The sequence below is a fragment of the Triticum urartu genome, chromosome 4A (genome assembly GCF_056163025.1).
Source record: "Triticum urartu cultivar PI428250 chromosome 4A, HENAU_Tu73, whole genome shotgun sequence".
In the NCBI taxonomy this organism is placed as follows: domain Eukaryota; kingdom Viridiplantae; phylum Streptophyta; class Magnoliopsida; order Poales; family Poaceae; genus Triticum; species Triticum urartu.
In genome coordinates, this window is record NC_141876.1 from 531,909,552 (window position 1) to 531,921,061 (window position 11,510).

Consider the following 11,510-nt stretch of genomic DNA (forward strand, 5'->3'; position numbering starts at 1 on the left):
GAACATTTAGCTGTGGTATCACCTCCCTCCCTGTCGCCTCTCACTTCCCCAGCAGCCGAGGACTACGTTTCGCTCTCGAAGAAGGAGGATTGGATCCTGGACAAGGAGCAAGTGGAGGAGGAGGTCACCCTCATCGCTGAGGAGGGGTTGGGATCGTCGTGACGCGCTGTAGGTTGCGCAACAGGACCCCGCCCTCCTCAATAAGTGTCAGGATTTGGGACTGTGCAACATGATCACGCGCCGGAGTCCGCGCAACAGGATCGCCGTGACTTGTTGGAGGCCGCTCAACAGGACCCAACCTTTCAACAGAATAAACGAAGAGGTATGTGCACGCGTTCATAAAAGTGTATGTACGTGTGTGTTACGTGCAAGAATAAAATAAAATAAAATATATGTGTATGTGAGTATCTGTGATTGTACCGTACTTAAGAAAAATTCTCACGTCCTTTTTTTGATGGTAAAATTTTTCTCACGTCCTTGATCACGGGAACTCATCAAAACTCCAAAAGCTAGAGATCCAACCGCGCGTGGGAAGCAAAACTCCGGCGCGCCGTGCCATTGCCACACCCTCGGCTCAAGTCCAACCCACCAGGCCACCACCCCGCACGCCGCTCGATGCCGGATCGCGCACAGATCCCACCGCATCCAGATGCGCGGAACCCCGTAGAGTCAGAGCCTACCATCGTCTCCAACCCAACTTCACCAGCGCCAACACAACACACGCACGCACGCTCCCGCCTCGCCTCGCCCCGCCCGTCCTCGTCAAACCCCCACGGTCCAAAGTCCAAACGCTCTCCCCTCCGGCTCCCCTCGCCTCAAATCTCACCAGTCACCACACCCCGCGCGGCCGCAGCGCCGCTCAGACTCAGGCTCAGCTCCGCCGCCGAGGCGCCACGCGCAGCCATGGCCGGCTCCGAGCAGCGCGTCGTCGCCGTCATCATGGTCGGCGGCCCCACCAAAGGTACGCCGCAGATCTGCGCCCGCCCGTCCCCCGGCGTGACCCCCCCCCCCCCCCCCCCCCCCTTCCGCGCCTCGCGTGGCTTCGTCTCTGATTGTCCGGTGGTTGGTTGGGTGTGCAGGGACGCGGTTCCGGCCGCTGTCGCTCAACGTGCCCAAGCCGCTCTTCCCGCTCGCCGGCCAGCCCATGGTGCACCACCACATCTCCGCCTGCCGCCGCGTATGACCCACGCCCCCTCCCTCTCCTCTCCGCCTTCCGCATTTGCTTGGTGGCTCGTGTCAGAATTGAGGCCTTTTCGATCCCACCGCTGCAGATCCCCAACCTGGCGCAGATATACCTCATCGGGTTCTACGAGGAGCGGGAGTTCGCGCTCTACGTCTCCTCCATCTCCAACGAGCTCAGGATCCCTGTCAGGTTCGCTTCGTGTCCTCCCCGACGCCTCCACTTCACTTCCTGTCAGTTTAGGCGCGTCGGATTCAGACTGCGGTGAACTGCCACTGACTGAGTGCTGTTTAATTCTAGGTACCTGAGGGAGGATAAGCCACGCGGGTCAGCCGGAGGGCTCTACAGCTTCAGGGACTACATCATGGAGGACACTCCGGTCTGCTCTTGACCAAATATCATCTTCATTTAAAAAAATGTGGAACTGAATTAGTTGTTTGGCATTTGCCGCTATTTGTTAGGGTGGATTCTAGTGTGTTCCTTCGACCTGGCATGTTTGAGTAGTTGAGTTTAGCGCCGCTGTGGTTTGCAGGATTTGAAAACACAAGAATAGGTAGAACTTAGGAATAAGATGTTTTGACATTTGGAATCCTACATTGAATATAAAAACACAGAAATCGGTTATAGAAGTTATTTGGTTGCGCCACAGGAAAAACACCGGTATTTTGCATAGGGACCGAATGGATGCCAATGCCATAGTTGTCTCATAGACACAAAATTTCAAGGAGGTCTAACCTCTTGCTAGGAATTCTATGGAATAGTAATATCCCCTAGTAGAAAACCAATCCATAGAATTTGGAGGGTCCATTCCTTTGAATCAGATGGACTCTAAATCTCTAACGGAAAAATTCCCATGGATTTAAAATCCTACAAAATTCCTTAGTAAATTCTCTGAGAGATATGCAACTGGTTGGGTTTTACTGGTATCTACTTCGCTGTTCTGGGTCAGAATAAGGGAACTTTTGCCCTCTAAATACCCTTATGTTTTTTTTTGCAGGCACACATTGTTTTGCTGAACTGTGACGTCTGTTCTAGCTTCCCCTTGCCAGACATGCTCGGTAGGTTGCCAAGTAGCTGAAGTTGGGATTGCTCATTGTGTATTATTAACAGTGTTTGCTTTGTTAATTTTCTGTTGAACACTCGTCACTAAAAGTATCACCATCTCTTCATTGCAGAGGCCCATAAAAAGTATGGAGGCATGGGCACTTTGCTAGTCAATAAGGTGTGAGAATGCCATACTAGTAACTTCCATATTAGCCGTAAGCAGAGTTCATATAGTATTCTCATGCATAAGTCATAACATTATCCCGAAAATCTTTCTCAGGTATCTGCGGAGTCAGCCAACCAATTTGGCGAGTTAGTAGCTGACCCTGAAACAAATGAACTGTTACACTATACAGAAAAACCAGAGACTTTTGTGAGTATACAGTGCTGATTATTTGTTGTTTGGTTTGCTGTTCTATTTTCCATTTGGAGAATTGTGCATGTCTTATTTGGTTTTCAAATTATTTTGGAACAACCAATCGTTTTTAGGGAGTAGTTAGCTTAGCGCTAATGCATTTTATACATGTGTAGGTGAGTGATCTCATAAATTGTGGAGTCTATATATTTACACCCAAGATATTACTTGCTATCGAGGATGTCCTAAAACAGAAGAAAGACAGAGGTATTATGCTCAGTTATAGTACATTTTTTTGCCTTTTAAATTGCTATGGTTTACACATATTGTCCATGGTTTGTTTGCCCATTCCTTCACCTCGCTACTAATTTTTGCCTCATTTCGTTTTGGTCATGCTCCCGTGAGGCATGTTTTGTTTTTGCTAGCATCGCCATTCAAACCATTAGTCAAAGAGGTTTGGCTGTTCCAGTTGAGCTAAAATTCTGACAGCTTGGTGACATACAAATTTGAGAAAGTATATTAGTTCTAGTCGGTTAATATTTTCTTCATTAGTCTTGTTTTGGTCCTCCTATTGGTACTTCCTGTTTACAGCACAAACTTTAATCACTCTCAATGCTAAAATTTCAGCTAATTTGCGCCGTGTATCCAGCTTTGAAGCTCTTCAATCAGCAACGAAGTATGTGTGTATCTTCTATTCATTTTCCTGCATATTTATTTGGGTTATTTCTTAGTTAATGTGTATTTGATTATTTTTTAATCATGGCATTCGTCGGTGCTATTTTAAAGAATATGATGTCGTACTACCAAATTAATGCATCACCAGGAAGTTGAACGTGAACTGCAAGATGTCTATGTTCTAACTTGAAATACAAATGTCTTGGAACATATTTTTACAAACACAACTAATTTTACCACTGATCTTTTAGCAAATCAATGTCTCGTTAGATGGATTAATTGTCCACAAACAAGAATTCAGTTTCATGTATCCTTGAAAAAAGAATTCACTTCCATGATACTGATAAACTGCTATCCTTGTCTTGCTGTACCTCCGATGATTTCCCCCTTATATTTTGAAGATAGCTAAGTTCAGTGCACATGGATTGCTACCACATCTTCTCATCGCAATAAAACAAATGTTTGCCATGTTTTCTGAAGTTGTCTTCTGGAATGACCCTTTGTTTGCTTGAAGGCGTCATGAACTCATGATCATTTCTTTAGGTTCCAGGGGGATTGTGCATGGAAATATAAAATCATAGAATATGCCTTACATGGCCATCATATCAATTCAGAATAAGAAAAGAAATGGGTAGGAGGACTAATTGGCCATCATACTGTCCTTGCTGCTTTGTAGAAAGCATATTTTCTTCTATCGTTGTTGGCCCGATTAAGGTCCTGTATCTAGCAATTCGGCTATTTTGTCTTCTTTTTAGTTTTTCCAAGAAATCTGTAGAGAAACGATAGAGCTTCCATTAAGGTGATCCCAAATTATTTATAGGATACTGAACATCTTGTGTTAATTGTCAACAGGGCAATTCCGGCAGATTATGTTCGGTTAGATCAAGATATCTTATCTCCTCTAGCAGGAAAGAAGGAACTTTACACATACCAGACACTTGATTTTTGGGAACAGATCAAGACCCCAGGGTAAATATAGTTCTTGACGGTGCTCTTTCTAATCTTGAAGTTGTTGATTGACCAGTGTTGCATCTATGCATAGGATGTCTTTGAGATGCTCTGGCCTATATCTCTCCCAGTTCCGCCATACCTCTCCTCATCTTTTAGCATCTGGAGATGGCAAAAAGGGTGCCACTATCGTAGGTGACGTATACATCCATCCATCTGCAAAGGTGCATCTAACTGCAAAGGTAACATCTGGTTCTTCAACATAAATTTAGTAGATTGTGATATACCATGGTGTGTGATATCCTTGAAATTATATTTATAACATGTCAATAGTTAGTGATGGTTTTATCTTTTTATACGCTATCCATATACAGATTGGTCCCAATGTTTCGATATCAGCAAATGCACGCATTGGAGCAGGTGCCAGGCTTATCAGTTGCATCATTCTGGATGATGTCGAAATTATGGTTAGTCTTCCTCTCTTTACCAAATGATAACCCACATTTAGGTACCTGCGTCTCAGATAATTCATTTGGTTGCAGGAGAATGCAGTTGTCATACATTCAATAGTAGGGTGGAAGTCAACAGTAGGGAAATGGTCACGTGTACAGGCAAGATTTTCTATAATTGCTTACCTATCCTATTAACAATTACTCATTTTCACCTCTTTCATCATAGAAAGCTTGGAACCTTTCATATTCTGATGTTTCTGTTCTAGTCCAATTTGAGAAGTACGTAGATTTTAATGTTTATGCTTCTCTGCACTGAACATATCTACTGTACTGTTTTAAACATAACATTTTGTGGTTCCGTGTGCAAAATTACTATGACTTTGCTGAAAAAAGTTACTTTTGGTGTGACAGTACGTCTCGCTGTATCTGTCTTTGAGACGAAGTTACAATTACGTATACTGCTAATCCAGTCTTTTCTGGGTGCATCACATAACAAAATTACTTTCTGAATACAGGGTGAAGGTGACCACAATGCCAAACTTGGTATCACCATTCTTGGTAAGACCGTTCCTAGATGATATCTTGTTACCTTCCCATAAAAATCTTGTGATAATATGCTTTACGTAGGGATAGTTCCTATGCTCGATTTGACGTGCTAGCTAAATGCAGGTGAAGCCGTTGATGTTGAAGATGAAGTAGTTGTAACTAACAGTATCGTGCTCCCAAATAAAACTCTCAATGCCAGTGTGCAAGATGAGATCATCCTATAATATTCCTTGCACAACACATATCTTTATTTAATCCCGAATAAGGTCTTCAAACCAAATATGTAATTTTCTTTCCTTTTCTTCTTTACCCCCCTTATGTATGCTTGCATTAGATTGGGGTCATTAATCTGTACAAGGCATTGGATGTGATATTGGTGTAATTTTGTTTAGCATTCTGGCATCAAGTTGACTGGTGTAGAAATTGTACAAACAGATTACAACATTACTATTGAGAACTGACATTTTGTTAGCTGGATCAGTTGTGAGCAATTGCTGTTCTTTGAGATCCCAATCGTTTTTCTTTCCTTTTTTTTCGTTTCTTTTGCATTGAAAAGTAAGAAGTTCAGTTACAAACGTCCGAGGACGCGCAGGTTACAACGTTGATATGTTGCTGTACATCAGCTTTGATATGTTGCTGTTAGGTGTGTTGTTAATCAATCAATTTACGCATTCCATTTCACTTTGGGAAATAAGTTTGTCAGCAATAAATGCTTACTGGACAAAAACGCCTTTTGGAGGCCGAGCTCCATGGAGGCCTCTAACAGCATTTTTCAAATTTCATCAAAATTCATGTCTAGATTTCAAAAAATCATGAAAAATACACATATAGATGAAGACACAATGTACACGTGTGAAATTTTTAGGACAAAATACGTTGAAATGAGGGATGTGCAAAAAGGACAAATATGAGGCTTTTGATCACATGATACTATTCATCCTCAAAGTCAATGAACTTTTTTTTTGCACAGGTCACATTTCAAGGTATTTCATCCTGAATTTTTACACACATACTACATTTCATCTTTGTATACTTGCATTTTTTTTCAGATTTTTTTGAACCCCGAAAAAATGAATTTTGAATTTTTCGAAAATAAAGGGCTCCATGGAGCTTGGCCTCCAAAATGCCTCACTCCTTACTGAAGTTGTACTAAAGCAACAAGTAATATGGATTGGTCCACTGAAAAAAAAAGTAATATGGATTGGAGGGAGTACATCAACTATTTTGCTGATGACATGTGCAGTAGTTGCAGTATCCATTTCACTTTGGGAAATAAGTTCGTCAGCAATCAGTGCACTGGTCAGAGGCAATATATTCTGCATAAAACGGTACAGTAGTAATGAAATGTTGTAACACGATAGGATTTGCCCTGAAACTTCATATGGAATATCACCGAGTATGGCACCATCGTATTCTATCATATGTACAAAAATGCTCCAGTCGCATATCATGGCAACATATCAATGAAGGTAGCCGCACTGCTACAACGCAACTGGAACTGGAACTGATTCTGCTAAAGCCCGGCAGGCATGGATAAGCAGGAAGCCGACAGATGATGCCCCAAATCCCTAATGCCTGAACAAAGCCTGTAGTCTATCTACTAACAAAAGAACCCTACTTGTAGTTTCTGCAACGCCTGCAAAAGATGTTGCAAGAGTACTTTGGCCTTTCACCGTCTGATGTTCTTCAGGAAATGCGGAGGCATATTTTTAGGTGAAGCCATTGCCGACACACCCTCAAGCTGTACAGTGATCGAAAAACAAATTCAAACAAAAAAGTTCGCATGCGAAAGCCAAAAAACTGGGGAAAGCATATCTTACCTCGCGATCATTATACTTGACTTTGACGGCGTCTTCTTTCAGGCCCGGATACGTTCCATTCAACTGCAATTCGTGTATCATCAAGATGCAAGACTTGAGATCGGAGACCTTGTATTTCGTGTTCCTTTGCAGCGTCAGGTTCTGCAGAATAAACACAAACCAATATCAGAAAATTATAAAGCATAGTGTACATTCAACAAAGGAGTACTCATGTCTTCTTACCCAAGGATGGGCAGTTGGGCTGATTGTGAACCTGGCCAAAAAAAGGCAGGCAGCAGCAACAACTGATGGATTGAACTGTATGCAGTCATAGTCCAGCAAGCTCAATTCTGCAAGGTAGCTACACAGAAACTCCAGCTTCTCCGCTTTTGCACGCTAAGGTTTGAAGAGGGGATAGACATTATAATAATGAACATTAAGTGAATACAATATCAGATGCTGCAACAGATGCTTACATCGCGTCCGCGGCAAACAGTTATGTATCTCCTACAACAGACATGCATTGAACATCAGGGTTAGGATCTTTTGAGTCCAGTGTGGCAATAATCATAAGACAAGATATATGTTATGCGAATTAAACATGGTAACTATTGTACATGCTGAACACAACGTGGTCGTGGGATGGCTTGGCCATCGAAACTGTGTTCGGCGTACCTCAGTAGATGTCATGGAAAAAAAATTATTCTCAGATGCTGCCCATGTGCTATGCTAGACATAGACAGACATGAATTCTGATAAGCTTTTCACTAGCCACATCTAGGATTTATCTCATTTCAGAGTATTTTGTTTGACAGAACAGACATGTACCAAACGTTAGGCTTAGGAATGTATTTGAACACAATACGGAAGTAGTCATAATACTACTTATATATCTGAACTTTCATCGTAACTGTTTTACTACTGAGGAGATTTTATCTTTCGAATGTAAAAGTTTCTGCTCAAGCACATACCTTAGAAAAGTTCTTGCAGTAGGACTCCCCATCTCAAAGTTAAGAGATTTCAGTATGTCAGTCTCCATCTTCACAACCTTCGGTGCATAAAAACCATAAATGTTTCTTCAGCATTCAAGCCCTGGAAATGTACTATGGGAAGTTAAGCAGAAGCAAGGCTAACCTGCTGCGCGGTGTACGTGTTGCCAGTAACGCCCCTGTATCTTTGGACCTCATGCACAAATATGTCATCTTCATATTTCCTGCAACAACCCATTCATGCTAATCAGATAGTCACGCTAAGAGATAAATAAAAAAGAGATAAGCAATGGTTTAGTTCCCTACGCAGCAACAAGCAATGCGGTCACACCAAGTAATTGCAGCTCATGCCATTTAATGACACTTGTTGTGAGGAAGCGGTCGACATATGAAACTGCAAGGTGAAGTGTGTCAGCAGGAAGCCTGAATGTACAAGCCACGTCCACCAGCCAGTCCACTAGGACCGCCCTCATTTTGGGATTGATATCTTCCTGTGTTGTCCAGATATAGTCATCCCTCGGCCTCCTCGATGCCTAGAAAATGTAGATAATTAAGTCGCCGAAAGAGCCTATTTATATCAACCCAAACAGCGAAAACATATTGTATTATGTCCATAGTCACAATTGTATCTTCAGATAATTAAGATGCCATGCACCCTGAAGAACCCACAGCTTCTGATATGAAATCAGGACAAAAAGAGAAGCTAACATAGAATATACTACAGTTTATGAATACTACAGTTTTTTAGATTACCACAGTTTTAATTACAGTAAGCTGTTTGGTCACCTCTAAAAATTGTGGTTTCAATACTGTAGTATTTGCAAAACCGCAGTTTTTTCTCTGTATTAAAAAAAGAACTCCAGACCTCTTTTTTTAAAACTGAGCACGCTGAAAAAACAACTCCATACACAATCCTGTGCCTTGTCTCTCGATGTGCATCTACTGGTGCCTCTCGACGGTGACAGCTCATTCCAGAGTTTGAAGACCGCCCAGTTGCAGGCAGCATGCAATGGTACCTCAGACTAGTTCAGCTGCCTAATCTTATTGTAAGCTAGTTTAGTGCATAGATGTTTAGTGCATGTCCGTTCAAGTTTGTGGATGCGGCTGGTTGTTCAGTATGCAACGGTCAGCAAGTTGCGTACGCGCGTGTTTGCGACTTGTTAACAAATGGCTAACTGCAAATTTACATTACATATAAGTTCTAGCCAAACAGGTCTACAGTATTGCAAATACTTCAAAATACTCCAGTATGTTATTACTGTGGTATCGTGTGCCTATAGAAAAAAATACTGCAGTTTCTAAATACTTTGGTTTTACAATACTTCGCTATCAAACATTGGTGTCTTGCTGTGCATACTGCCAGCTTCGGCATGTAGTAATCCCATAAATGTGTAACCTGCTTCTGGTTTATTAATAGAGTAGCAAAAATTCGTTGCTCGGCAGAGATGGAAACCCACTATTGTCCAATGCCATAGTGCACTAATTTCACCATTGCCTTAACCACAAGTAACTAAACAACTACTCCTACATTATATATCCCACATTCATAAAAAAACTGAATAATTCACTGCAGTATCGAGATGTATCCACAACACAATACGATCCCCCAAATTCCAGAAACTCATGCGCACAACGTGATCACGCCCCAAAATTCCTCAATTCTATCCAATGCGACCTCGCCTTAACTACCAGATGCGACTAATCCGACCGCAAAACCATGTAAACCCGACCCCTAACAAAACCGACATGGAGAACGAACTCGTACCTCCACACGCAGGATCGGACGAGAAGGGGAATCGAGAAGCCCCTCACCTCCAGGGACCGCATGTACCGGTCGATGTCCCCGAGGTACGGCGCCATACCCGCCCGGAGCGCGGCGGGGTCCGGCTGCTCCGAGTCCGGGTCCAGCAGGCGGGCGAGGTCGGCCGCGGTCTCGTCGTCGATGTCCCCCGGGTACGGCGCGATAGCCGCTGCGGCCGCGGCGGGGTCCGGCTACTCCGGCTCCGAGTCCGTGCCCAGCGAGCGGGCGGGGCCAGTCACGCTCTCCTCGTCGCTGACCTCCATCCTCTTCCGGTTGCGGGTCCTCCCTGACCGGCGGCCGCGTCGTCTGCTTGGAAGCCCTCGGCGACGGTCGCAGCGTCGCCGAAGCGTTGCTCGAGGTTGAGACGATAGGCGGCTTGGCGGTTCGTGGCTGGCCCTTTAAGGGGCGGGAAGACGCGGGCGGTGCTCTCCATCGCCTCCGGCTCCGTCCTCCTCTGTTGCCGCTGGCCGCGTAGCTACATTTCGTTTCTTCGTGCTGGCTTTTTGGAGGGGGAGAGGGAGAGAGGAAAGCTAAAGGAAAAAGTCCAAAACAAACCTTGAATATGTAGGAGAAAGCTAAACCAAACCCAGAACTCTCAATTCGTGAAATCAGCATACCAAACTTTTTAATTCCGATCCATTTTAAATCTTGGGAGGACTTCGTCGGTATTTGCTGAATTGGGTCGGCCCAGTAGCGCAGTCGCTCTCGCACGCGCACTAATTTGTTTTATCTTATTATTTTCTTTTATGTTTTCATTTCTTTTTTCATTTTTACACATGTCTAATTTTTCTCAGTACCCAATGTACATTTTCAATGCATACATTAAATATTTGATAAACTTTTGATATTTTCAAATAAATTATCGACATTTTTAAATTAAATGTTTCCAAACTTTTTTTGATACATGGTAATATTTTTTTCAAATACATGTTTTAAATTTTCTTAATGACAATAAACATTTTATAAAACTACACGAACACTCTTTTACATGGCTCAACATTTTTAAATTTGCATACACTTTTTGCAAACACATGTCACGTATATTCTGTTAAGGTTATGACACATTTTTTTACAACACGCAAACATTTTTTTACATTGTACAAAAAGTGTTCGCACTTTAAACTTTTGTTCAGGTTTCAGAAAAAATTTATGCTTCAAAAAGTGTTTGCACTTTAAAATTTTGTTCAGGTTTAAAAAATGTTTATGTTTCAAAAGGTGTTCTCTTTTTGAAAGTTGTTGGTTTATTAAAAGTATTTGAAATTTTGAAAAATGCACTTTATAAAATGTTTGAAGATTTCAGAAATAAATACGTTTTCAATACTTGTTTGCCCCTACAAAAAGTTTTCGAAGTTCTATGATTTGGCTTCTGATTAAATATTTTTGGCCTCTTATTTTGTCAGTCATAGTCGTCTGGTGTAGTGGCTAGTGAAATCAGGTCAAACCTTCCATGTCCCAAGTTCCACTCCACGGCATGTTTTTCTCTTTTGGAATTATTACACCGCGCGTTAAGAAAAAGAAAGAAAGAATTTTTACAGTGCGTGATAAGAAAAAAATAGTCTCTTTGTGTCTGGTGTGCCGGCCCAGTCGAGTCCACACCCAACAGTCTGAAACATTTTCTAAACATATTATTTACAAAATAATTTATAAAATTTCAGAACCATTATTCAAAAGCTGTGAAACAATTCTGAAAATCCGAAACATTTTTCATAGCATGTGGAAAA

At 42.3% G+C, this 11,510-nt stretch overlaps 2 protein-coding genes across 2 annotated transcripts; one reads left to right on the forward strand and one right to left on the reverse strand.

The window, feature by feature from the left end:
• Positions 1-597: 597 nt before the first annotated feature.
• On the forward strand, positions 598-5,680 carry LOC125552547 (ADP-glucose pyrophosphorylase family protein). The gene is made up of 15 exons (XM_048716148.2): positions 598-961; positions 1,080-1,177; positions 1,272-1,372; positions 1,481-1,559; positions 2,178-2,238; positions 2,356-2,402; positions 2,505-2,597; positions 2,756-2,846; positions 3,207-3,255; positions 4,107-4,223; positions 4,297-4,444; positions 4,577-4,669; positions 4,745-4,813; positions 5,170-5,212; positions 5,324-5,680. The coding sequence occupies exons 1-15, from the start codon at positions 616-618 to the stop codon at positions 5,422-5,424; spliced, it is 1,536 nt and encodes a 511-aa protein (XP_048572105.2). The 5' UTR covers positions 598-615; the 3' UTR covers positions 5,425-5,680.
• An 883-nt stretch (positions 5,681-6,563) lies between these two features.
• LOC125554852 (cyclin-A3-1) lies at positions 6,564-9,993 on the reverse strand. Its single transcript, XM_048718249.2, has 8 exons — positions 9,801-9,993; positions 8,295-8,521; positions 8,134-8,212; positions 7,971-8,047; positions 7,476-7,506; positions 7,243-7,395; positions 7,021-7,161; positions 6,564-6,941 (listed from the first exon to the last, which is right to left on the reverse strand). The coding sequence occupies exons 1-8, from the start codon at positions 9,846-9,848 to the stop codon at positions 6,870-6,872; spliced, it is 828 nt and encodes a 275-aa protein (XP_048574206.2). The 5' UTR covers positions 9,849-9,993; the 3' UTR covers positions 6,564-6,869.
• Positions 9,994-11,510: the final 1,517 nt, after the last annotated feature.